Raw genomic sequence first — 25000 nt, forward strand, 5'->3', positions numbered from 1 at the left:
CTATATTACACTATATTACACTATATTACACTATATTACACCATAGACCTATATTACACTATATTACACTATATTACCCTATATTACACTATAGACCTATATTACACTATATTACACTATATTACACTCTGTTACACTATAGACCTATATTACACTATAGACCTATATTACACTATATTACACTATATTACACTATATTACACTATATTACACTATATTACACTATAGACCTATATTACACTATAGACCTATATTACACTATAGACCTATATTACCCTATATTACCCTATATTACACTATATTACACTATATTACACTATATTACACTATATTACCCTATATTACACCATAGACCTATATTACACTATATTACACTATAGACCTATATTACACTATATTAAACTATATTACACTATATTACACTATATTACACTATATTACACTATATCAGACTATATTACACTATATTAAACTATATTACACTATATTACACTATATTACACTATATCACACTATATTACACTATATTAAACTATATTACACTATATTACACTATATTACACTATATCACACTATATTACACTATATTAAACTATATTACACTATATTACACTATATTACACTATATTACACTATATCACACTATATTAAACTATATTACACTATATTACACTATAGACCTATATTACACTATATTACACTATATTACACTATATTACACTATAGACCTATATTACACTATATTACACTATATTACACTATAGACCTATATTACACTATATTACACTATATTACACTATAGACCTATATTACACTATATTACACTATAGACCTATATTACACTATAGACCTATATTACACTATATTACACTATATTACCCTATATTACACTATAGACCTATATTACACTATATTACACTATAGACCTATATTACACTATATTACACTATATTACACTATATTACACTATATTACACTATATTACACTATAGACCTATATTACACTATATTACACTATATTACACTATAGACCTATATTACACTATAGACCTATATTACACTATAGACCTATATTACACTATATTACACTATATTACACTATATTATACTATATTACACTATATTACACTATATTACACTATATTACACTATAGACCTATATTACACTATATTACACTATAGACCTATATTACACTATAGACCTATATTACACTATATTACCCTATATTACACTATATTACACTATAGACCTATATTACACTATATTACACTATATTACACTATAGACCTATATTACACTATAGACCTATATTACACTATAGACCTATATTACACTATATTACACTATATTACACTATATCACACTATATTACACTATATTACACTATATTACACTATAGACCTATATTACACTATATTACACTATATTACACTATAGACCTATATTACACTATATTACACTATATTACACTATAGACCTATATTACACTATATTACACTATAGACCTATATTACACTATATTACACTATATTACACTATATTACCCTATATTAAACTATATTACACTATATTACACTATATTACACTATATTACACTATAGACCTATATTACACTATATTACACTATATTACACTATATTACACTATATTACACTATAGACCTATATTACACTATAGACCTATATTACACTATATTACCCTATATTACACTATATTACCCTATATTACACTATATTACACTATAGACCTATATTACACTATAGACCTATATTACACTATAGACCTATATTACACTATAGACCTATATTACACTATATTACCTATATTACACTATATTACACTATAGACCTATATTACACTATATTACACTATAGACCTATATTACACTATAGACCTATATTACACTATATTACACTATATTACACTATAGACCTATATTACACTATATTACACTATAGACCTATATTACACTATAGACCTATATTACACTATATTACACTATATTACACTATATTACACTATATTACACTATAGACCTATATTACACTATATTACACTATATTACACTATAGACCTATATTACACTATAGACCTATATTACACTATATTACACTATATTACACTATAGACCTATATTACACTATATTACACTATATTACACTATAGACCTATATTACACTATAGACCTATATTACACTATATTACACTATATTACACTATATTACACTATAGACCTATATTACACTATATTACCCTATATTACACTATAGACCTATATTACACTATATTACACTATATTACACTATATTACACTATATTACACTATAGACCTATATTACACTATAGACCTATATTACACTATATTACACTATATTACACTATATTACACTATATTATACTATATTACACTATATTACACTATATTACACTATATTACACTATATTACCCTATATTACACTATAGACCTATATTACACCATAGACCTATATTACACTATATTACACTATAGACCTATATTACACTATATTACACTATATTACCCTATATTACACTATATTACACTATATTACACTATAGACCTATATTACACTATATTACACTATAGACCTATATTACACTATAGACCTATATTACACTATAGACCTATATTACACTATATTACACTATAGACCTATATTACACTATATTACACTATAGACCTATATTACACTATATTACACTATATTACACTATAGACCTATATTACACTATATTACACTATAGACCTATATTACACTATAGACCTATATTACACTATATTACACTATATTACACTATATTACACTATATTACCCTATATTACACTATATTACACTATATTACACTATAGACCTATATTACACTATATTACACTATATTACACTATATTACACTATATTACCCTATATTACACTATATTACACTATATTACACTATAGACCTATATTACACTATAGACCTATATTACACCATAGACCTATATTACACTATATTACACTATAGACCTATATTACACTATATTACACTATAGACCTATATTACACTATAGACCTATATTACACTATAGACCTATATTACACTATAGACCTATATTACACTATAGACCTATATGTATATTGTGTTATTAGACCATGTATAGGTCTTGGTATGATATTTCACTGCTTTGAGGAAGACCCCTCATTCCCCATATTAGTCTATAGGCTACTGCAGAACACCTTCCGCCTACTGAATATTTCCCTATTGTTTATAACGACACACGGCATAAAGCTCAGTGGTGAAAACATCCTTTTGTAGCTGGTCTACCTTGAAACAGTCCGTGATAAAATGCATGTGAATTCTGTAAAAGCCTTTAGTCTTCTACTCAGATGATAAAGTGTTTGCTCATCGACTAGCCAATACAACATGATCCGGTCTTCTGACTGTATTTCAATCCAGAGTTCACATAACACAACAGTAATTGTAGCATAAGGACTATAGAATGAGGACCGAGTGATGGAAACGCATCTGCAGCGTGCGCTATACGGCCGCGGGTTTTTACGCAGCTGCAGCGTGCGCAATACGGCCACGGGTTTTACGCATCTGCAGCGTGCGCTATACGGCCACGGGTTTCTACGCAGCTGCAGCGTGCGCTATACGGCCACGGGTTTCTACGCAGCTGCAGCGTGCGCTATACGGCCACGGGTTTTTACGCAGCTGCAGCGTGCGCTATACGGCCGCGGGTTTTACGACCTCGGGTGATTTAGTGCGTGGAGTCACTGCGGAAACGAGTCGAAATTTGGCTGAAGCGCGTTAATTCACCAGAACACTCTGCGGCCCGGTACTTTACAGGGCCTCTATGACTGGGTGTTGGGGAGAAAGCGAGAGAGAGAGAGAGAGAGAGAGAGAGAGAGAGAGAGAGAGAGAGAGAGAGAGAGAGAGAGAGAGAGAGAGAGAGAGAGAGAGAGAGGGAGAGAGCGGAGAGAGAGAGAGGGAGAGAGCGGAGAGAGAGAGAGAGAGAGAGAGGGAGAGAGAGAGCGGAGAGAGAGAGGGGAGAGAGAGAGAGAGAGAGAGGGGGGAGAGAGAGAGAGAGAGAGAGAGATGCCTTTATGACTCGGTCATAAAGGCATCCGTGAGTTTTTATCTCTTCCTTCCGGTCGGTCCTCGGGAAAAGGCGGTAGGAAGGCGCTTTACGGCAGCGGGAGGTTTAAAGTCATCATTAAAACGGTGGTTTATTAGAGAAGGAGACCGCTGGTTATCTTCAAAAGGTCAATGAGCTTATAGCCTACACTATAGTAGCTATATCCTAATAGGAGAATACAGGTGGTCCACCTGTCACAATTACCCTACAGAGATTCCCTGCAGGTGAGCCAGGATGTGGAAGGAAGGATTCAAAGGAGAGAAGAGGTTTATGGTCTGGTAGTCTGGTAGGTAGACTAAAACAGGCAGGTAGACTAAAAACAGGCTGATAAACTGAAACAGACAGGTAGAGTGATAAACTAAGACTAGTTTTAGTAGCCCGGCTATAAACAGGAGAACTAACAGACAGGTAGAGTGATAAACTAAGACCAGTTTTAGTAGCCTGGCTATAAGCAGGAGAACTAACAGACAGGTAGAGTGATAAACTAAGACTAGTTTTAGTAGCCCGGCTATAACAGGAGAACTAACAGACAGGTAGAGTGATAAACTAAGACTAGTTTTAGTAGCCCGGCTATAAACAGGAGAACTAACAGACAGGTAGAGTGATAAACTAAGACCAGTTTTAGTAGCCTGGCTATAACAGGAGAACTAACAGACAGGTAGAGTGATAAACTAAGACTAGTTTTAGTAGCCTGGCTATAACAGGAGAACTAACAGACAGGTAGAGTGATAAACTAAGACTAGTTTTAGTAGCCTGGCTATAACAGGAGAACTAACAGACAGGTAGAGTGATAAACTAAGACTAGTTTTAGTAGCCTGGCTATAAACAGGAGAACTAACAGACAGGTAGAGTGATAAACTAAGACTAGTTTTAGTAGCCCGGCTATAAACAGGAGAACTAACAGACAGGTAGAGTGATAAACTAAGACTAGTTTTAGTAGCCTGGCTATAACAGGAGAACTAACAGACAGGTAGAGTGATAAACTAAGACTAGTTTTAGTAGCCCAGCTATAAACAGGAGAACTAACAGACAGGTAGAGTGATAAACTAAGACTAGTTTTAGTAGCCTGGCTATAACAGGAGAACTAACAGGCAGGTAGAGTGATAAACTAAGACTAGTTTTAGTAGCCTGGCTATAACAGGAGAACTAACAGGCAGGTAGAGTGATAAACTAAGACTAGTTTTAGTAGCCTGGCTATAAACAGGAGTACTAACAGACAGGTAGAGTGATAAACTAAGACTAGTTTTAGTAGCCTGGCTATAACAGGAGAACTAACAGACAGGTAGAGTGATAAACTAAGACTAGTTTTAGTAGCCCGGCTATAACAGGAGAACTAACAGGCAGGTAGAGTGATAAACTAAGACTAGTTTTAGTAGCCCAGCTATAACAGGAGAACTAACAGACAGGTAGAGTGATAAACTAAGACCAGTTTTAGTAGCCTGGCTATAACAGGAGAACTAACAGACAGGTAGAGTGATAAACTAACACCAGTTTTAGTAGCCCGGCTATAACAGGAGAACTAACAGACAGGTAGAGTGATAAACTAAGACTAGTTTTAGTAGCCCGGCTATAACAGGAGAACTAACAGACAGGTAGAGTGATAAACTAAGACTAGTTTTAGTAGCCTGGCTATAACAGGAGAACTAACAGACAGGTAGAGTGATAAACTAAGACTAGTTTTAGTAGCCCGGCTATAACAGGAGAACTAACAGACAGGTAGAGTGATAAACTAAGACTAGTTTTAGTAGCCCTGCTATAACAGGAGAACTAACAGACAGGTAGAGTGATAAACTAAGACTAGTTTTAGTAGCCTGGCTATAAACAGGAGAACTAACAGACAGGTAGAGTGATAAACTAAGACTAGTTTTAGTAGCCCGGCTATAAACAGGAGAACTAACAGACAGGTAGAGTGATAAACTAAGACTAGTTTTAGTAGCCTGGCTATAACAGGAGAACTAACAGACAGGTAGAGTGATAAACTAAGACTAGTTTTAGTAGCCCAGCTATAAACAGGAGAACTAACAGACAGGTAGAGTGATAAACTAAGACTAGTTTTAGTAGCCTGGCTATAACAGGAGAACTAACAGACAGGTAGAGTGATAAACTAAGACCAGTTTTAGTAGCCTGGCTATAACAGGAGAACTAACAGACAGGTAGAGTGATAAACTAAGACTAGTTTTAGTAGCCCGGCTATAAACAGGAGAACTAACAGACAGGTAGAGTGATAAACTAAGACCAGTTTTAGTAGCCTGGCTATAACAGGAGAACTAACAGACAGGTAGAGTGATAAACTAAGACTAGTTTTAGTAGCCTGGCTATAACAGGAGAACTAACAGACAGGTAGAGTGATAAACTAAGACTAGTTTTAGTAGCCTGGCTATAACAGGAGAACTAACAGACAGGTAGAGTGATAAACTAAGACTAGTTTTAGTAGCCCAGCTATAACAGGAGAACTAACAGACAGGTAGAGTGATAAACTAAGACTAGTTTTAGTAGCCTGGCTATAAACAGGAGAACTAACAGACAGGTAGAGTGATAAACTAAGACTAGTTTTAGTAGCCCGGCTATAAACAGGAGAACTAACAGACAGGTAGAGTGATAAACTAAGACTAGTTTTAGTAGCCTGGCTATAACAGGAGAACTAACAGACAGGTAGAGTGATAAACTAAGACTAGTTTTAGTAGCCCAGCTATAAACAGGAGAACTAACAGACAGGTAGAGTGATAAACTAAGACTAGTTTTAGTAGCCTGGCTATAACAGGAGAACTAACAGACAGGTAGAGTGATAAACTAAGACTAGTTTTAGTAGCCTGGCTATAACAGGAGAACTAACAGACAGGTAGAGTGATAAACTAAGACCAGTTTTAGTAGCCTGGCTATAACAGGAGAACTAACAGACAGGTAGAGTGATAAACTAAGACTAGTTTTAGTAGCCTGGCTATAACAGGAGAACTAACAGACAGGTAGAGTGATAAACTAAGACTAGTTTTAGTAGCCCGGCTATAACAGGAGAACTAACAGACAGGTAGAGTGATAAACTAAGACCAGTTTTAGTAGCCTGGCTATAACAGGAGAACTAACAGACAGGTAGAGTGATAAACTAAGACCAGTTTTAGTAGCCTGGCTATAAACAGGAGAACTAACAGACAGGTAGAGTGATAAACTAAGACTAGTTTTAGTAGCCTGGCTATAACAGGAGAACTAACAGACAGGTAGAGTGATAAACTAAGACTAGTTTTAGTAGCCCGGCTATAACAGGAGAACTAACAGACAGGTAGAGTGATAAACTAAGACTAGTTTTAGTAGCCCGGCTATAACAGGAGAACTAACAGACAGGTAGAGTGATAAACTAAGACCAGTTTTAGTAGCCTGGCTATAACAGGAGAACTAACAGACAGGTAGAGTGATAAACTAAGACTAGTTTTAGTAGCCCGGCTATAACAGGAGAACTAACAGACAGGTAGAGTGATAAACTAAGACTAGTTTTAGTAGCCTGGCTATAACAGGAGAACTAACAGACAGGTAGAGTGATAAACTAAGACCAGTTTTAGTAGCCTGGCTATAACAGGAGAACTAACAGACAGGTAGAGTGATAAACTAAGACTAGTTTTAGTAGCCCAGCTATAAACAGGAGAACTAACAGACAGGTAGAGTGATAAACTAAGACTAGTTTTAGTAGCCTGGCTATAACAGGAGAACTAACAGACAGGTAGAGTGATAAACTAAGACCAGTTTTAGTAGCCTGGCTATAAACAGGAGAACTAACAGACAGGTAGAGTGATAAACTAAGACTAGTTTTAGTAGCCCGGCTATAAACAGGAGAACTAACAGACAGGTAGAGTGATAAACTAAGACCAGTTTTAGTAGCCTGGCTATAACAGGAGAACTAACAGACAGGTAGAGTGATAAACTAAGACTAGTTTTAGTAGCCCGGCTATAAACAGGATTGACATGCTCAAATCAACTACAGAAGGTAACTAAGAGTGTAGGCCATATGCAGCGACCACATGGTATTTCTGACCGTTAGTCCTTGAATCTCTCTCTCTCTCTCTCTCTCCAGACATCTTGAACATACGGAGAAGGTATCACAGGCATCACTGCCCCCACCGCCGCTGTATGCCCCTGCACTCCAGAGTACCGTTTCCCTGAGGTAAGACACAGGTAGACTCATCACCAACGCCACACCTGTGGGAATGTGTGTGTGTGTGTAGGGGGGGTAGGCATGTCCAGGGATGTCAGGGTTCAAAGGGTGAGACACCTGCTAGTAACCAGCAGGTAGCCTAGTGGTTAGAGCATTGGGCCAGTAACCAGCAGGTAGCCTAGTGGTTAGAGCGTTGGGCCAGTAACCAGCAGGTAGCCTAGTGGTTAGAGCGTTGGGCCAGTAACCAGCAGGTAGCCTAGTGGTTAGAGCGTTGGGCCAGTAACTAGCAGGTAGCCTAGTGGTTAGATCGTTGGGCCAGTAACCAGCAGGTAGCCTAGTGGTTAGAGCGTTGGGCCAGTAACCAGCAGGTAGCCTAGTGGTTAGAGCGTTGGGCCAGTAACCAGCAGGTAGCCTAGTGGTTAGAGCGTTGGGCCAGTAACCAGCAGGTAGCCTACTGGTTAGATCGTTGGGCCGGTAACCAGCAGGTAGCCTAGTGGTTAAATCGTTGGGCCAGTAACCAGCAGGTAGCCTAGTGGTTAGAGCGTTGGGCCAGTAACTAGCAGGTAGCCTAGTGGTTAGATCGTTGGGCCGGTAACCAGCAGGTAGCCTAGTGGTTAGATCGTTGGGCCAGTAACCAGCAGGTAGCCTAGTGGTTAGAGCGTTGGGCCAGTAACCAGCAGGTAGCCTAGTGGTTAGAGCGTTGGGACAGTAACCAGCAGGTAGCCTAGTGGTTAGATCGTTGGGCCGGTAACCAGCAGGTAGCCTAGTGGTTAGATCGTTGGGCCAGTAACCAGCAGGTAGCCTAGTGGTTAGAGCGTTGGGCCAGTAACCAGCAGGTAGCCTAGTGGTTAGAGCGTTGGGCCAGTAACCAGCAGGTAGCCTAGTGGTTAGATCGTTGGGCCGGTAACCAGCAGGTAGCCTAGTGGTTAGATCGTTGGGCCGGTAACCAGCAGGTAGCCTAGTGGTTAGAGCATTGGACTAGTAACCAGCAGGTAGCCTAGTGGTTAGATCGTTGGGCCAGTAACCGAAAGGTTGCTGGATCGAATCCCCCAGCTGGTAAAAATCTGTCGTTCTGCCCCTGAACAAGGCAGTTAACCCACTGTTCCCCGGTAGGCCGTCATTGTAAATAAGAATTTGTTCTTAACTGATGAGAGAGAGAGAGAGAGAGAGAGAGAGAGAGAGAGAGAGAGAGAGAGAACGCTGCTAAAATGCTCCTGCCTGACCCATGTTCTCTCTGCCCGACCCACGTTCTCTCTGCCCGACCCACGTTCTCTCTGCCCGACCCACGTTCTCTCTGAACGACCCACGTTCTCTCTGCCCGACCCACGTTCTCTCTGCCCGACCCAAGTTCTCTCTGCCCGACCCACGTTCTCTCTGCCCGACCCACGTTCTCTCTGCCCGACCCACGTTCTCTCTGCCCGACCCACGTTCTCTCTGCCTGACCCACGTTCTCTCTGCCTGACCCATGACACTGTCTATGTTCTGTTTAGGAGGTAACAGAGGGAACATGGAGGTGAAGAGGAGAAGCTCTGTGACATCCTCACCCCTCCTCTTCCCCCACAGGACACCACACACACACCTGTGGGGACACACCTGTGGACAAGAGACACGGAGTGGGGAAACACGGCGCTGAAGGACTGAACACTGAGCGAGAGACGAAGCCTGTGCTGAGACTGGGAGAGGAGAGGAGAGGAGAGGAGAGGAGAGGAGAGGAGAGGAGAGGAGAGGAGACTCCTGCTGCTGCTGAATAGACAAAGACCTGAAGTGGAGTACACATATACCACCGCCATATAATCTGGAATATACCACCGCCATATATCTGGGTACTGAGACAGTTATACTATATACCACAGTACTGATACAGTTATACTATATACCACAGTACTGATACAGTTATACTATATACCACAGTACTGATACAGTTATACTATATACCACAGTACTGATACAGTTATACTATATACCACAGTACTGATACAGTTATACTATATACCACAGTACTGATACAGTTATACTATATACCACAGTACTGATACAGTTATACTATATACCACAGTACTGTCTCGGTACCATAAAAACACCAGCTCAGAGTTATCCAACATACAGAATACATGTTAATATGGGAGTAACGCACTTCAAATGTACAGTATGTTTCAATGAATGACCTTTTAACAATAAAACAAATCTGTTTATACTATTTTCAGTCTGGTGTAATGCTTGACCCATCCCATTAGGAACGGTAGGAGTCTAGTCTGGTGTAATGCTTGGCCCATCCCATTAGGAACGGTAGGAGTCTAGTCTGGTGTAATGCTTGGCCCATCCCATTAGGAACGGTAGGAGTCTGGTGTAATGCTTGGCCCATCCCATTAGGAACGGTAGGAGTCCAGTCTGGTGTAATGCTTGGCCCATCCCATTAGGAACGGTAGGAGTCTATTGGCCCATCCCATTAGGAACGGTAGGAGTCTAGTGTAATGCTTGGCCCATCCCATTAGGAACGGTAGGAGTCTGGTGTAATGCTTGGCCCAGTCCATCCCATTAGGAACGGTAGGAGTCCAGTCTGGTGTAATGCTTGGCCCAGTCCATCCCATTAGGAACGGTAGGAGTCCAGTCTGGTGTAATGCTTGGCCCAGTCCATCCCATTAGGAACGGTAGGAGTCCAGTCTGGTGTAATGCTTGGCCCAGTCCATCCCATTAGGAACGGTAGGAGTCTAGTCTGGTGTAATGCTTGGCCCATCCCATTAGGAACGGTAGGAGTCTAGTCTGGTGTAATGCTTGGCCCATCCCATTAGGAACGGTAGGAGTCTATTGGCCCATCCCATTAGGAACGGTAGGAGTCTAGCCTGGTGTAATGCTTGACCCATCCCATTAGGAACGGTAGGAGTCCAGTCTGGTGTAATGCTTGGCCCATCCCATTAGGAACGGTAGGAGTCTATTGGCCCATCCCATTAGGAACGGTAGGAGTCTAGTGTAATGCTTGGCCCATCCCATTAGGAACGGTAGGAGTCTAGTCTGGTGTAATGCTTGGCCCATCCCATTAGGAACGGTAGGAGTCTAGTCTGGTGTAATGCTTGGCCCAGTCCATCCCATTAGGAACGGTAGGAGTCTGGTGTAATGCTTGGCCCAGTCCATTAGGAACGGTAGGAGTCTAGTCTGGTGTAATGCTTGGCCCAGTCATCCCATTAGGAACGGTAGGAGTCTAGTCTGGTGTAATGCTTGACCCATCCCATTAGGAATGGTAGGAGTCTAGTCTGGTGTAATGCTTGGCCCATCCCATTAGGAACGGTAGGAGTCTAGTCTGGTGTAATGCTTGGCCCAGTCCATCCCATTAGGAACGGTAGGAGTCTAGTCTGGTGTAATGCTTGGCCCAGTCCATCCCATTAGGAACGGTAGGAGTCCAGTCTGGTGTAATGCTTGGCCCAGTCCATCCCATTAGGAACGGTAGGAGTCCAGTCTGGTGTAATGCTTGGCCCAGTCCATCCCATTAGGAACGGTAGGAGTCTAGTCTGGTGTAATGCTTGGCCCAGTCCATCCCATTAGGAACGATAGGAGTCTAGTCTGGTGTAATGCTTGGCCCAGTCCATCCCATTAGGAACGGTAGGAGTCTCAGTGGGAGTTACAACATGGTAGTTAGAGATATCATGTTGCCTAGGTAACTACAGAACACACAACACACCTGTTTTTCCTCCACACTTCTCTTTATTAACCTCATTTACACATTAAGTCACGAGGACTAAACTCAGCAAAAAAAAGAAAACGTCCCTTTTTCAGGACCCTGGTCTTTCAAAAGGTAATTCGTTAAAAATCTAAATAACTTCCCAGATCTTCATTGTAAAGGGTTTAAACTCTGTTTCCCCATGCTGGTTCAATGAACCATAAACAATTAATGAACACGCACCTGTGGAGCGGTCGTTAAGACACTAACAGCTTACAGACGGTAGGCAATTAAGGTCACAGTTATGAAAACTTAGGACACTAAAGAGGCCTTTCTACTGACTCTGAAAAACACCAAAAGAAAGATACATCCGTACATCCGAACATCACACCTGCGGGACAGGTACAGGATGGCAACAACAACTGCCCGAGTTACACCAGGAACGCACAATCCCTCCATCAGTGCTCAGATTGTCCGCAATAGGCTGAGAGAGGCTGGACTGAGGGCTTGTAGGCCTGTTGTAAGGCAGGTCCTCACCAGATATCACCGGCAAAAACGTCGCCGGACCAGACAGGACTGGCAAAAGTGCTCTTCACTGACGAGTCTCGGTTTTGTCTCACCAGGGGTGATGGTCGGATTCACGTTTATCGTCAAAGGAATGAGCGTTACACCGAGGCCTGTACTCTGGAGCGGGATCGATTTGGAGGTGGAGGGTCCGTCATGGTCTGGGGCGGTGTGTCACAGCATCATCGGACTGAGCTTGTTGTCGCTGTGCGTTACAGGGAAGACATCCTCCTCCCTCATGTGGTACCCTTCCTGCAGGCTCATCCTGACATGACCCTCCAGCATGACAATGCCACCAGCCATACTGCTCGTTCTGTGCGTGAATTTCCTGCAAGACAGGAATGTCAGTGTTCTGCCATGGCCAGCGAAGAGCCCGGATCTCAATCCCATTGAGCACGTCTGGGACCTGTTGGATCGGAGGGTGAGGGCTAGGGCCATTCCCCCCCAGAAATGTCCGGCAACTTGCAGGTGCCTTGGTGGAAGAGGGGTAACATCTCACATCAAGAACTGGCAAATCTGGTGCAGTCCATGAGGAGGAGATGCACTGCAGTACTTAATGCAGCTGGTGGCCACACCAGATACTGACTGTTACTTTTGATTTTGACCCCCCCCCCCTTTGTTCAGGGACACATTATTCCATTTCTGTTAGTCACATGTCTGTGGAACTTGTTCAGTTTATGTCTCAGTTGTTGAATCTTGTTATGTTCATACAAATATTTACACATGTTAATTCTGTTGAAAATAAACGCAGTTGACAGTGAGAGGACGTTTCTTGTTTTGCTGAGTTTATATAAAAACACACAATATTTCTATAGAACCCACACCAGGCCCTGATAACATGGTTCGTTTTCTCTCTCTCTCTCTCTCTCTCTCTCTCTCTCTCTCTCTCTCTCTCTCTCTCTCTCTCTCTCTCTCTCTCTCTCTCTCTCTCTCTCTCTCTCTCTCTCTCTCTCTCTCTCTCTCTCTCTCTCTCTCTCTCTCTCTCTCTCTCTCTCTCTCTCTCTCTCTCTCTCTCTCTCTCTCTCTCTCTCTCTCTCTCTCTCTCTCTCTCTCTCTCTCTCTCTCTCTCTCTCTCTCTCTCTCTCTCTCCTGGTTGTACTATGGTTGTACTATGGTTGTATTATGGTTATGTGGTGGTTGCATCAGTGCTGTGTGGTCATGTTGAGCAGTCTCTTGCTCAATAAGGTGTTGTGGTGCTTCAGGTAGTCGATGAGATCAGCTTGTTTCTCCACCACCTCCTCCAGACTGGAGCCCTCCCTGCAGAGAAACAGGAAAACAAGATCAGGACAACGTTAGAACAACGTCAGGACATCAAAACAAGGTCAGGACAACGTTAGAATAACGTCAGGACATCAAAACAAGGTCAGGACAACGTTAGAACAACGTCAGGACATCAAAACAAGGTCAGGACAACGTTAGAATAACGTCAGGACATCAAAACAAGGTCAGGACAACATTAGGTGAAGCCAGTCCAGGGTTAGGTGTGTATATACCTGTAGCCAGTCTAGGTGTGTATATACCTGAAGCCAGTCTAGGTGTGTATATACCTGAAGCCAGTCTAGGTGTGTATATACCTGAAGCCAGTCTAGGTGTGTATATACCTGAAGCCAGTCTAGGTGTGTATATACCTGAAGCCAGTCTAGGTGTGTATATACCTGAAGCCAGTCTAGGTGTGTATATACCTGATGCCAGTCTAGGTGTGTATATACCTGTAGCCAGTCTAGGTGTGTATATACCTGTAGCCAGTCTAGGTGTGTATATACCTGAAGCCAGTCTAGGTGTGTATATACCTGATGCCAGTCTAGGTGTGTATATACCTGTAGCCAGTCTAGGTGTGTATATACCTGAAGCCAGTCTAGGTGTGTATATACCTGAAGCCAGTCTAGGTGTGTATATACCTGAAGCCAGTCTAGGTGTATATATACCTGAAGCCAGTCTAGGTGTATATATACCTGAAGCCAGTCTAGGTGTGTATATACCTGAAGCCAGTCTAGGTGTATATATACCTGAAGCCAGTCTAGGTGTGTATATACCTGAAGCCAGTCTAGGTGTGTATATACCTGATGCCAGTCTAGGTGTGTATATATACCTGTAGCCAGTCTAGGTGTGTATATATACCTGTAGCCAGTCTAGGTGTGTATATACCTGAAGCCAGTCTAGGTGTATATATACCTGAAGCCAGTCTAGGTGTGTATATACCTGTAGCCAGTCTAGGTGTGTATATATACCTGTAGCCAGTCTAGGTGTGTATATATACCTGTAGCCAGTCTAGGTGTGTATATATACCTGAAGCCAGTCTAGGTGTGTATATACCTGTAGCCAGTCTAGGTGTGTATATATACCTGTAGCCAGTCTAGGTGTGTATATATACCTGAAGCCAGTCTAGGTGTGTATATACCTGAAGCCAGTCTAGGTGTGTATATACCTGAAGCCAGTCTAGGTGTGTATATATACCTGAAGCCAGTCTAGGTGTGTATATATACCTGAAGCCAGTCTAGGTGTATATATACCTGAAGCCAGTCTAGGTGTGTATATATCTGTAGCCAGTCTAGGTGTGTATATACCTGAAGCCAGTCTAGGTGTGTATATACCTGAAGCCAGTCTAGGTGTATATATACCTGTAGCCAGTCTAGGTGTGTATATACCTGTAGCCAGTCTAGGTGTGTATATACCTGAAGCCAGTCTAGGTGTGTATATACCTGAAGCCAGTCTAGGTGTGTATATACCTGAAGCCAGTCTAGGTGTGTATATACCTGAAGCCAGTCTAGGTGTGTATATACCTGAAGCCAGTCTAGGTGTGTGTATATACCTGAAGCCAGTCTAGGTGTGTATATATACCTGAAGCCAGTCTAGGTGTGTATATATACCTGAAGCCAGTCTAGGTGTATATATACCTGTAGCCAGTCTAGGTGTATATATACCTGAAGCCAGTCTAGGTGTGTATATATACCTGAAGCCAGTCTAGGTGTGTATATATACCTGAAGCCAGTCTAGGTGTGTATATATACCTGAAGCCAGTCTAGGTGTATATATACCTGAAGCCAGTCTAGGTGTGTATATATCTGTAGCCAGTCTAGGTGTGTATATACCTGAAGCCAGTCTAGGTGTGTATATACCTGAAGCCAGTCTAGGTGTGTATATACCTGAAGCCAGTCTAGGTGTGTATATACCTGAAGCCAGTCTAGGTGTGTATATACCTGTAGCCAGTCTAGGTGTGTATATACCTGTAGCCAGTCTAGGTGTGTATATACCTGAAGCCAGTCTAGGTGTGTATATACCTGAAGCCAGTCCAGGTGTATATATACCTGAAGCCAGTCTAGGTGTGTATATACCTGAAGCCAGTCTAGGTGTGTGTGTATATACCTGAAGCCAGTCTAGGTGTGTGTGTATATACCTGAAGCCAGTCTAGGTGTGTATATATACCTGAAGCCAGTCTAGGTGTGTATATATACCTGAAGCCAGTCTAGGTGTGTATATATACCTGAAGCCAGTCTAGGTGTGTATATATACCTGAAGCCAGTCTAGGTGTGTATATACCTGAAGCCAGTCTAGGTGTGTATATACCTGAAGCCAGTCTAGGTGTGTATATACCTGAAGCCAGTCTAGGTGTGTATATACCTGAAGCCAGTCTAGGTGTGTATATACCTGAAGCCAGTCTAGGTGTGTATATATACCTGAAGCCAGTCTAGGGTTAGGTGTGTATATACCTGAAGCCAGTCTAGGTGTGTATATATACCTGAAGCCAGTCTAGGGTTAGGTGTGTATATACCTGAAGCCAGTCTAGGTGTGTATATACCTGAAGCCAGTCTAGGTGTGTATATATACCTGAAGCCAGTCTAGGTGTGTATATATACCTGAAGCCAGTCTAGGGTTAGGTGTATATATACCTGAAGCCAGTCTAGGGTTAGGTGTATATACCTGAAGCCAGTCTAGGGTTAGGTGTATATACCTGAAGCCAGTCTAGGTGTGTATATATACCTGAAGCCAGTCCAGGGTTAAGTGTGTATATACCTGTACCCAGTCTAGGTGTGTATATATACACCTGAAGCCAGTCTAGGTGTGTATATATACACCTGAAGCCAGTCTAGGTGTGTATATATACACCTGAAGCCAGTCTAGGTGTATATACCTGAAGCCAGTCTAGGTGTGTATATACCTGAAGCCAGTCTAGGTGTGTATATACCTGAAGCCAGTCTAGGTGTGTATATACCTGAAGCCAGTCTAGGTGTGTATATACCTGAAGCCAGTCTAGGTGTGTATATACCTGAAGCCAGTCTAGGTGTGTATATACCTGAAGCCAGTCTAGGTGTGTATATATACCTGAAGCCAGTCTAGGTGTGTATATATACCTGAAGCCAGTCTAGGTGTGTATATATACCTGAAGCCAGTCTAGGGTTAGGTGTGTATATACCTGAAGCCAGTCTAGGGTTAGGTGTGTATATACCTGAAGCCAGTCTAGGGTTAGGTGTGTATATACGTGAAGCCAGTCTAGGGTTAGGTGTGTATATACGTGAAGCCAGTCTAGGGTTAGGTGTGTGTATATACCTGTAGCCAGTCTAGGTGTGTATATACCTGAAGCCAGTCTAGGTGTGTATATATACCTGAAGCCAGTCTAGGTGTGTATATATACCTGAAGCCAGTCTAGGTGTGTATATATACCTGAAGCCAGTCTAGGTGTGTATATATACCTGAAGCCAGTCTAGGTGTGTATATATACCTGAAGCCAGTCTAGGTGTGTATATATACCTGAAGCCAGTCTAGGTGTGTATATATACCTGAAGCCAGTCTAGGTGTGTATATACCTGAAGCCAGTCTAGGGTTAGGTGTGTATATACCTGAAGCCAGTCCAGGGTTAGGTGTGTATATACCTGAAGCCAGTCTAGGTGTGTATATATACCTGAAGCCAGTCTAGGTGTGTATATACCTGAAGCCAGTCTAGGTGTGTATATACCTGTAGCCAGTCTAGGTGTGTATATACCTGTAGCCAGTCTAGGTGTGTATATACCTGAAGCCAGTCTAGGTGTGTATATACCTGAAGCCAGTCTAGGTGTGTATATACCTGAAGCCAGTCTAGATGTGTATATCCCTGAAGCCAGTCTAGGTGTGTATATCCCTGAAGCCAGTCTAGGTGTGTATATACCTGAAGCCAGTCTAGGTGTGTATATACCTGAAGCCAGTCTAGGTGTGTATATACCTGAAGCCAGTCTAGGGTTAGGTGTGTATATACCTGAAGCCAGTCTAGGTGTGTATATACCTGAAGCCAGTCTAGGTGTGTATATATACCTGAAGCCAGTCTAGGGTTAGGTGTGTATATACCTGAAGCCAGTCTAGGTGTGCATATATACCTGAAGCCAGTCCAGGGTTAGGTGTGTATATACCTGAAGCCAGTCTAGGTGTGTATATACCTGAAGCCAGTCTAGGGTTAGGTGTGTATATATACCTGAAGCCAGTCTAGGTTTGTATATACCTGTAGCCAGTCTAGGTGTGTATATATACCTGAAGCCAGTCTAGGGTTAGGTGTGTATATACCTGAAGCCAGTCTAGGTGTGCATATATACCTGAAGCCAGTCCAGGGTTAGGTGTGTATATACCTGAAGCCAGTCTAGGTGTGTATATATACCTGAAGCCAGTCTAGGGTTAGGTGTGTATATACCTGAAGCCAGTCTAGGTGTGCATATATACCTGAAGCCAGTCCAGGGTTAGGTGTGTATATACCTGAAGCCAGTCTAGGTGTGTATATACCTGAAGCCAGTCTAGGGTTAGGTGTGTATATATACCTGAAGCCAGTCTAGGTTTGTATATACCTGTAGCCAGTCTAGGTGTGTATATACCTGAAGCCAGTCTAGGGTTAGGTGTATATATACCTGAAGCCAGTCTAGGTGTGTATATATACCTGAAGCCAGTCTAGGGTTAGGTGTATATATACCTGAAGCCAGTCTAGGTGTGTATATACCTGAAGCCAGTCTAGGTGTGTATATACCTGAAGCCAGTCCAGGGTTAGGTGTGTATATACCTGAAGCCAGTCTAGGTGTATATATACCTGAAGCCAGTCTAGGTGTGTATATACCTGAAGCCAGTCTAGGTGTGTATATACCTGAAGCCAGTCCAGGTGTGTATATACCTGAAGCCAGTCCAGGTGTGTATATACCTGAAGCCAGTCCAGGTGTGTATATACCTGAAGCCAGTCCAGGTGTATATATACCTGAAGCCAGTCCAGGATTAGGTGTGTATATACCTGAAGCCAGTCTAGGTGTGTATATATACCTGAAGCCAGTCTAGGTGTGTATATATACCTGAAGCCAGTCTAGGTGTGTATATATACCTGAAGCCAGTCTAGGTGTGTATATACCTGAAGCCAGTCTAGGTGTGTATATACCTGAAGCCAGTCCAGGGTTAGGTGTGTATATACCTGAAGCCAGTCTAGGTGTATATATACCTGAAGCCAGTCTAGGTGTGTATATACCTGAAGCCAGTCCAGGTGTGTATATACCTGAAGCCAGTCCAGGTGTGTATATACCTGAAGCCAGTCCAGGTGTGTATATACCTGAAGCCAGTCCAGGTGTGTATATACCTGAAGCCAGTCCAGGTGTATATATACCTGAAGCCAGTCCAGGATTAGGTGTGTATATACCTGAAGCCAGTCTAGATGTATATATACCTGAAGCCAGTCTAGGTGTGTATATATACCTGAAGCCAGTCTAGGTGTGTATATATACCTGAAGCCAGTCTAGGTGTATATATACCTGAAGCCAGTCTAGGTGTGTATATACCTGAAGCCAGTCTAGGTGTGTATATACCTGAAGCCAGTCTAGGTGTGTATATACCTGAAGCCAGTCTAGGTGTGTATATACCTGAAGTCAGTCTAGGTGTATATATACCTGAAGCCAGTCTAGGTGTATATATACCTGAAGCCAGTCTAGGTGTATATATACCTGAAGCCAGTCTAGGTGTGTATATACCTGAAGCCAGTCTAGGTGTGTATATACCTGAAGCCAGTCTAGGTGTGTATATACCTGAAGCCAGTCTAGGTGTGTATATACCTGAAGCCAGTCTAGGTGTGTATATACCTGAAGCCAGTCTAGGTGTGTATATACCTGAAGCCAGTCTAGGTGTGTATATACCTGAAGCCAGTCTAGGTGTATATATACCTGAAGCCAGTCTAGGTGTATATATACCTGAAGCCAGTGTAGGTATATATATATACCTGAAGCCAGTCTAGGTGTGTATATACCTGAAGCCAGTCTAGGTGTGTATATACCTGAAGCCAGTCTAGGGTTAGGTGTATATATACCTGAAGCCAGTCTAGGTGTATATATACCTGAAGCCAGTCTAGGTGTGTATATACCTGAAGCCAGTCTAGGTGTGTATATACCTGAAGCCAGTCTAGGTGTGTATATACCTGAAGCCAGTCTAGGTGTGCATATATACCTGAAGCCTGTCCAGGGTTAGGTGTGTATATACCTGAAGCCAGTCTAGGTGTGTATATACCTGAAGCCAGTCTAGGGTTAGGTGTGTATATATACCTGAAGCCAGTCTAGGTTTGTATATACCTGTAGCCAGTCTAGGTGTGTATATACCTGAAGCCAGTCTAGGGTTAGGTGTATATATACCTGAAGCCAGTCTAGGTGTGTATATATACCTGAAGCCAGTCTAGGGTTAGGTGTATATATACCTGAAGCCAGTCTAGGTGTGTATATACCTGAAGCCAGTCTAGGTGTGTATATACCTGAAGCCAGTCTAGGTGTGTATATACCTGAAGCCAGTCTAGGTGTGTATATACCTGAAGCCAGTCCAGGGTTAGGTGTGTATATACCTGAAGCCAGTCTAGGTGTATATATACCTGAAGCCAGTCTAGGTGTGTATATACCTGAAGCCAGTCCAGGTGTGTATATACCTGAAGCCAGTCCAGGTGTGTATATACCTGAAGCCAGTCCAGGTGTGTATATACCTGAAGCCAGTCCAGGTGTATATATACCTGAAGCCAGTCCAGGATTAGGTGTGTATATACCTGAAGCCAGTCTAGGTGTATATATACCTGAAGCCAGTCTAGGTGTGTATATATATACCTGAAGCCAGTCTAGGTGTGTATATATACCTGAAGCCAGTCTAGGTGTGTATATACCTGAAGCCAGTCTAGGTGTGTATATACCTGAAGCCAGTCCAGGGTTAGGTGTGTATATACCTGAAGCCAGTCTAGGTGTATATATACCTGAAGCCAGTCTAGGTGTGTATATACCTGAAGCCAGTCTAGGTGTGTATATACCTGAAGCCAGTCTAGGTGTGTATATACCTGAAGCCAGTCCAGGTGTGTATATACCTGAAGCCAGTCCAGGTGTGTATATACCTGAAGCCAGTCCAGGTGTATATATACCTGAAGCCAGTCCAGGATTAGGTGTGTATATACCTGAAGCCAGTCTAGATGTATATATACCTGAAGCCAGTCTAGGTGTGTATATATACCTGAAGCCAGTCTAGGTGTGTATATATACCTGAAGCCAGTCTAGGTGTATATATACCTGAAGCCAGTCTAGGTGTGTATATACCTGAAGCCAGTCTAGGTGTGTATATACCTGAAGCCAGTCTAGGTGTGTATATACCTGAAGCCACTCTAGGTGTGTATATACCTGAAGCCAGTCTAGGTGTATATATACCTGAAGCCAGTCTAGGTGTATATATACCTGAAGCCAGTCTAGGTGTGTATATACCTGAAGCCAGTCTAGGTGTGTATATACCTGAAGCCAGTCTAGGTGTGTATATACCTGAAGCCAGTCTAGGTGTATATATACCTGAAGCCAGTCTAGGTGTGTATATACCTGAAGCCAGTCTAGGTGTATATATACCTGAAGCCAGTCTAGGTGTGTATATACCTGAAGCCAGTCTAGGTGTGTATATACCTGAAGCCAGTCTAGGTGTGTATATACCTGAAGCCAGTCTAGGTGTATATATACCTGAAGCCAGTCTAGGTGTATATATACCTGAAGCCAGTCTAGGTATATATATATACCTGAAGCCAGTCTAGGTGTGTATATACCTGAAGCCAGTCTAGGTGTGTATATATACCTGAAGCCAGTCTAGGGTTAGGTGTATATATACCTGAAGCCAGTCTAGGTGTGTATATACCTGAAGCCAGTCTAGGTGTGTATATACCTGAAGCCAGTCTAGGTGTGTATATACCTGAAGCCAGTCTAGGTGTGTATATACCTGAAGCCAGTCTAGGTGTATATATACCTGAAGCCAGTCTAGGTGTGTATATACCTGAAGCCAGTCTAGGTGTGTATATACCTGAAGCCAGTCTAGGGTTAGGTGTGTATATACCTGAAGCCAGTCTAGGGTTAGGTGTGTATATACCTGAAGCCAGTCTAGGTGTGTATATACCTGAAGCCAGTCTAGGTGTGTATATACCTGAAGCCAGTCTAGGTGTGTATATACCTGAAGCCAGTCTAGGTGTGTATATACCTGAAGCCAGTCTAGGTGTGTATATACCTGAAGCCAGTCTAGGTGTATATATACCTGAAGCCAGTCTAGGTGTGTATATACCTGAAGCCAGTCTAGGTGTATATATACCTGAAGCCAGTCTAGGTGTGTATATACCTGTAGCCAGTCTAGGTGTGTATATACCTGAAGCCAGTCTAGGTGTATATATACCTGAAGCCAGTCTAGGTGTATATATACCTGAAGCCAGTCTAGGTGTGTATATACCTGAAGCCAGTCTAGGTGTGTATATACCTGAAGCCAGTCTAGGTGTGTATATACCTGAAGCCAGTCTAGGTGTGTATATACCTGAAGCCAGTCTAGGTGTGTATATACCTGAAGCCAGTCTAGGTGTGTATATACCTGAAGCCAGTCTAGGTGTGTATATACCTGAAGCCAGTCTAGGTGTGTATATACCTGAAGCCAGTCTAGGTGTATATATACCTGAAGCCAGTCTAGGTGTATATATACCTGAAGCCAGTCTAGGTGTATATATACCTGAAGCCAGTCTAGGTGTGTATATACCTGAAGCCAGTCTAGGTGTGTATATACCTGAAGCCAGTCTAGGTGTGTATATACCTGAAGCCAGTCTAGGTGTGTATATACCTGAAGCCAGTCTAGGTGTATATATACCTGAAGCCAGTCTAGGTGTGTATATACCTGAAGCCAGTCTAGGTGTGTATATACCTGAAGCCAGTCTAGGTGTGTATATACCTGAAGCCAGTCTAGGTGTATATATACCTGAAGCCAGTCTAGGTGTATATATACCTGAAGCCAGTCTAGGTGTGTATATACCTGAAGCCAGTCTAGGTGTGTATATACCTGAAGCCAGTCTAGGTGTGTATATACCTGAAGCCAGTCTAGGTGTATATATACCTGAAGCCAGTCTAGGTGTATATATACCTGAAGCCAGTCTAGGTGTGTATATACCTGAAGCCAGTCTAGGTGTGTATATACCTGAAGCCAGTCTAGGTGTGTATATACCTGAAGCCAGTCTAGGTGTGTATATACCTGAAGCCAGTCTAGGTGTGTATATACCTGAAGCCAGTCTAGGTGTGTATATACCTGAAGCCAGTCTAGGTGTGTATATACCTGAAGCCAGTCTAGGTGTATATATACCTGAAGCCAGTCTAGGTGTGTATATACCTGAAGCCAGTCTAGGTGTGTATATACCTGAAGCCAGTCCAGGTGTATATATACCTGAAGCCAGTCTAGGTGTGTATATACCTGAAGCCAGTCTAGGTGTGTATATACCTGAAGCCAGTCCAGGTGTGTATATACCTGAAGCCAGTCTAGGTGTGTATATACCTGAAGCCAGTCTAGGTGTGTATATACCTGAAGCCAGTCCAGGTGTATATATACCTGAAGCCAGTCTAGGTGTGTATATACCTGAAGCCAGTCTAGGTGTGTATATACCTGAAGCCAGTCCAGGTGTGTATATACCTGAAGCCAGTCTAGGTGTATATATACCTGAAGCCAGTCTAGGTGTGTATATACCTGAAGCCAGTCTCAGTAGTGTTGTAGGAGTTAGATGGTTCCTCCTGACTGACATCTGGACCAGCTCTGTCTCTGTTGAATCTCACCACCCTGACTGGAACACACACACACACACACACAAAACATTATCTCATTACCAATCAGTCTTTCCCTACTCTCCCTCCTTCAGCCTCCCTCTCCCGAGCTCCTTCAGCCTCCCTCCTCCCTCCCGAGCTCCTTCAGCCTCCCTCCCCCTCCCGAGCTCCTTCAGCCTCCCTCCCTCCCCCGGGCTCCTTCAGCCTCCCTCCCTCCCCCGGGCTCCTTCAGCCTCCCTCCCTCCCCCGGGCTCCTTCAGCCTCCCCCCCTCCCCCCGGGCTCCTTCAGCCTCCCTCCCTCCCCCGGGCTCCTTCAGCCTCCCTCCCTCCCCCGGGCTCCTTCAGCCTCCCTCTCTCCCCCGGGCTCCTTCAGCCTCCCTCCCTCCCCCGGGCTCCTTCAGCCTCCCTCCCTCCCTCCCCCGGGCTCCTTCAGCCTCCCTCCCTCCCCCGGGCTCCTTCAGCCTCCCTCCCTCCTTCATGCTTTATTAGCAGGGGAAACATATGTTTACTTTGCCAAAGCCAGTGAAATAGATTTAAAAAAGGGAACGATAAAACATTACACTCACAAAAGTCCCAAAGGAATAGAGACATTTGAAATGTGATATTAAGGCTGTATTCAGCGACGGAACGGTGGGCATGTCGCTCTCTGGGATGTGAGGTATTTCTCAAGCTTAGTTCTGTGTGTGTTTAGGGAGAGAGAGGGATAGAGAGTGGAAGAGAGAGGGAGGGAGAGAGAGGGATGTAGAGTGTGAGAGGGAGAGGGAAGGAGAGAGAGAGAGGGAGGGGGAGAGAGAGGGAGGGAGAGAGATGTTATGCTTTATCTTGGCCAGGTCGCAGTTGCAAATGAGAACTTGTTCTCAACTAGCCTACCTGGTTAAATAAAGGGTAAATAAAAATAAATTGGCTGGTTGCTCCCTCCCTCCCTCCCTCCCTCCCTCCATCCATCCATGGCCCCTCCCCCACCTGCTAGAGGTCCCTCTCCCTCTATCAGTTCTGGTTTTTAAAGCAGCTTTAAAAAAAATGACTTTTCTGCTGATTCCCATGCTAATGCTAACAGTGGTTTTACAGTGCAGGTCAATGGCATGATGTTAGCCATGCTAACGCTAAAGGTGGTTTTACAGTGCAGGTCAATGGCATGATGCTAGCCATGCTAACGCTAAAGGTGGTTTTACAGTGCAGGTCAATGGCATGATGCTAGCCATGTTAACGCTAAAGGTGGTTTTACAGTTCAGGTCAATGGTATGATGCTAGTCATGCTAACGCTAACTGGTTTTACAGTTCAGGTCAATGGCATGATGCTAGCCATGCTAAATGCTAACTGGTTTTACAGTTCAGGTCAATGGCATGATGCTAGCCATGCTAACGCTAAAGGTGGTTTTACAGTGCAGGTCAATGGCATGATGCTAGCCATGCTAAATGCTAACTGGTTTTACAGTTCAGGTCAATGGTATGATTGCTAGCCAT

The 25000-nt window shown here is 42.8% G+C and overlaps 1 protein-coding gene and 1 long non-coding RNA gene across 3 annotated transcripts in view; one reads left to right on the forward strand and one right to left on the reverse strand.

Moving 5' to 3' along the window:
• LOC123739483 (uncharacterized) overlaps nt 1-10475 on the forward strand; it is an 11105-nt gene extending 630 nt beyond the window's left edge. The window contains exons 2-3 of the long non-coding RNA XR_006767724.1: nt 8198-8287; nt 9769-10475. This is a non-coding gene — a long non-coding RNA (uncharacterized lncRNA). The remainder of the gene's footprint in view (nt 1-8197; nt 8288-9768) is intronic.
• Nucleotides 10476-13535: 3060 nt separating this feature from the next.
• LOC106593229 (transmembrane protein 192) overlaps nt 13536-25000 on the reverse strand; it is a 24992-nt gene continuing 13527 nt past the window's right edge. For both annotated transcript variants that reach the window (XM_045713832.1, XM_045713831.1), the window contains exons 5-6: nt 23463-23556; nt 13536-13751 (exon numbers count right to left, since the gene is read on the reverse strand). In XM_045713832.1, the coding sequence (XP_045569788.1) occupies nt 13637-13751; nt 23463-23556 (209 nt within the window). In that variant the 3' untranslated portion in view covers nt 13536-13636. The remainder of the gene's footprint in view (nt 13752-23462; nt 23557-25000) is intronic.

The sequence above is a fragment of the Salmo salar genome, unplaced genomic scaffold, assembly GCF_905237065.1.
Source record: "Salmo salar unplaced genomic scaffold, Ssal_v3.1, whole genome shotgun sequence".
Classification (NCBI taxonomy): Eukaryota; Metazoa; Chordata; class Actinopteri; order Salmoniformes; family Salmonidae; genus Salmo; species Salmo salar.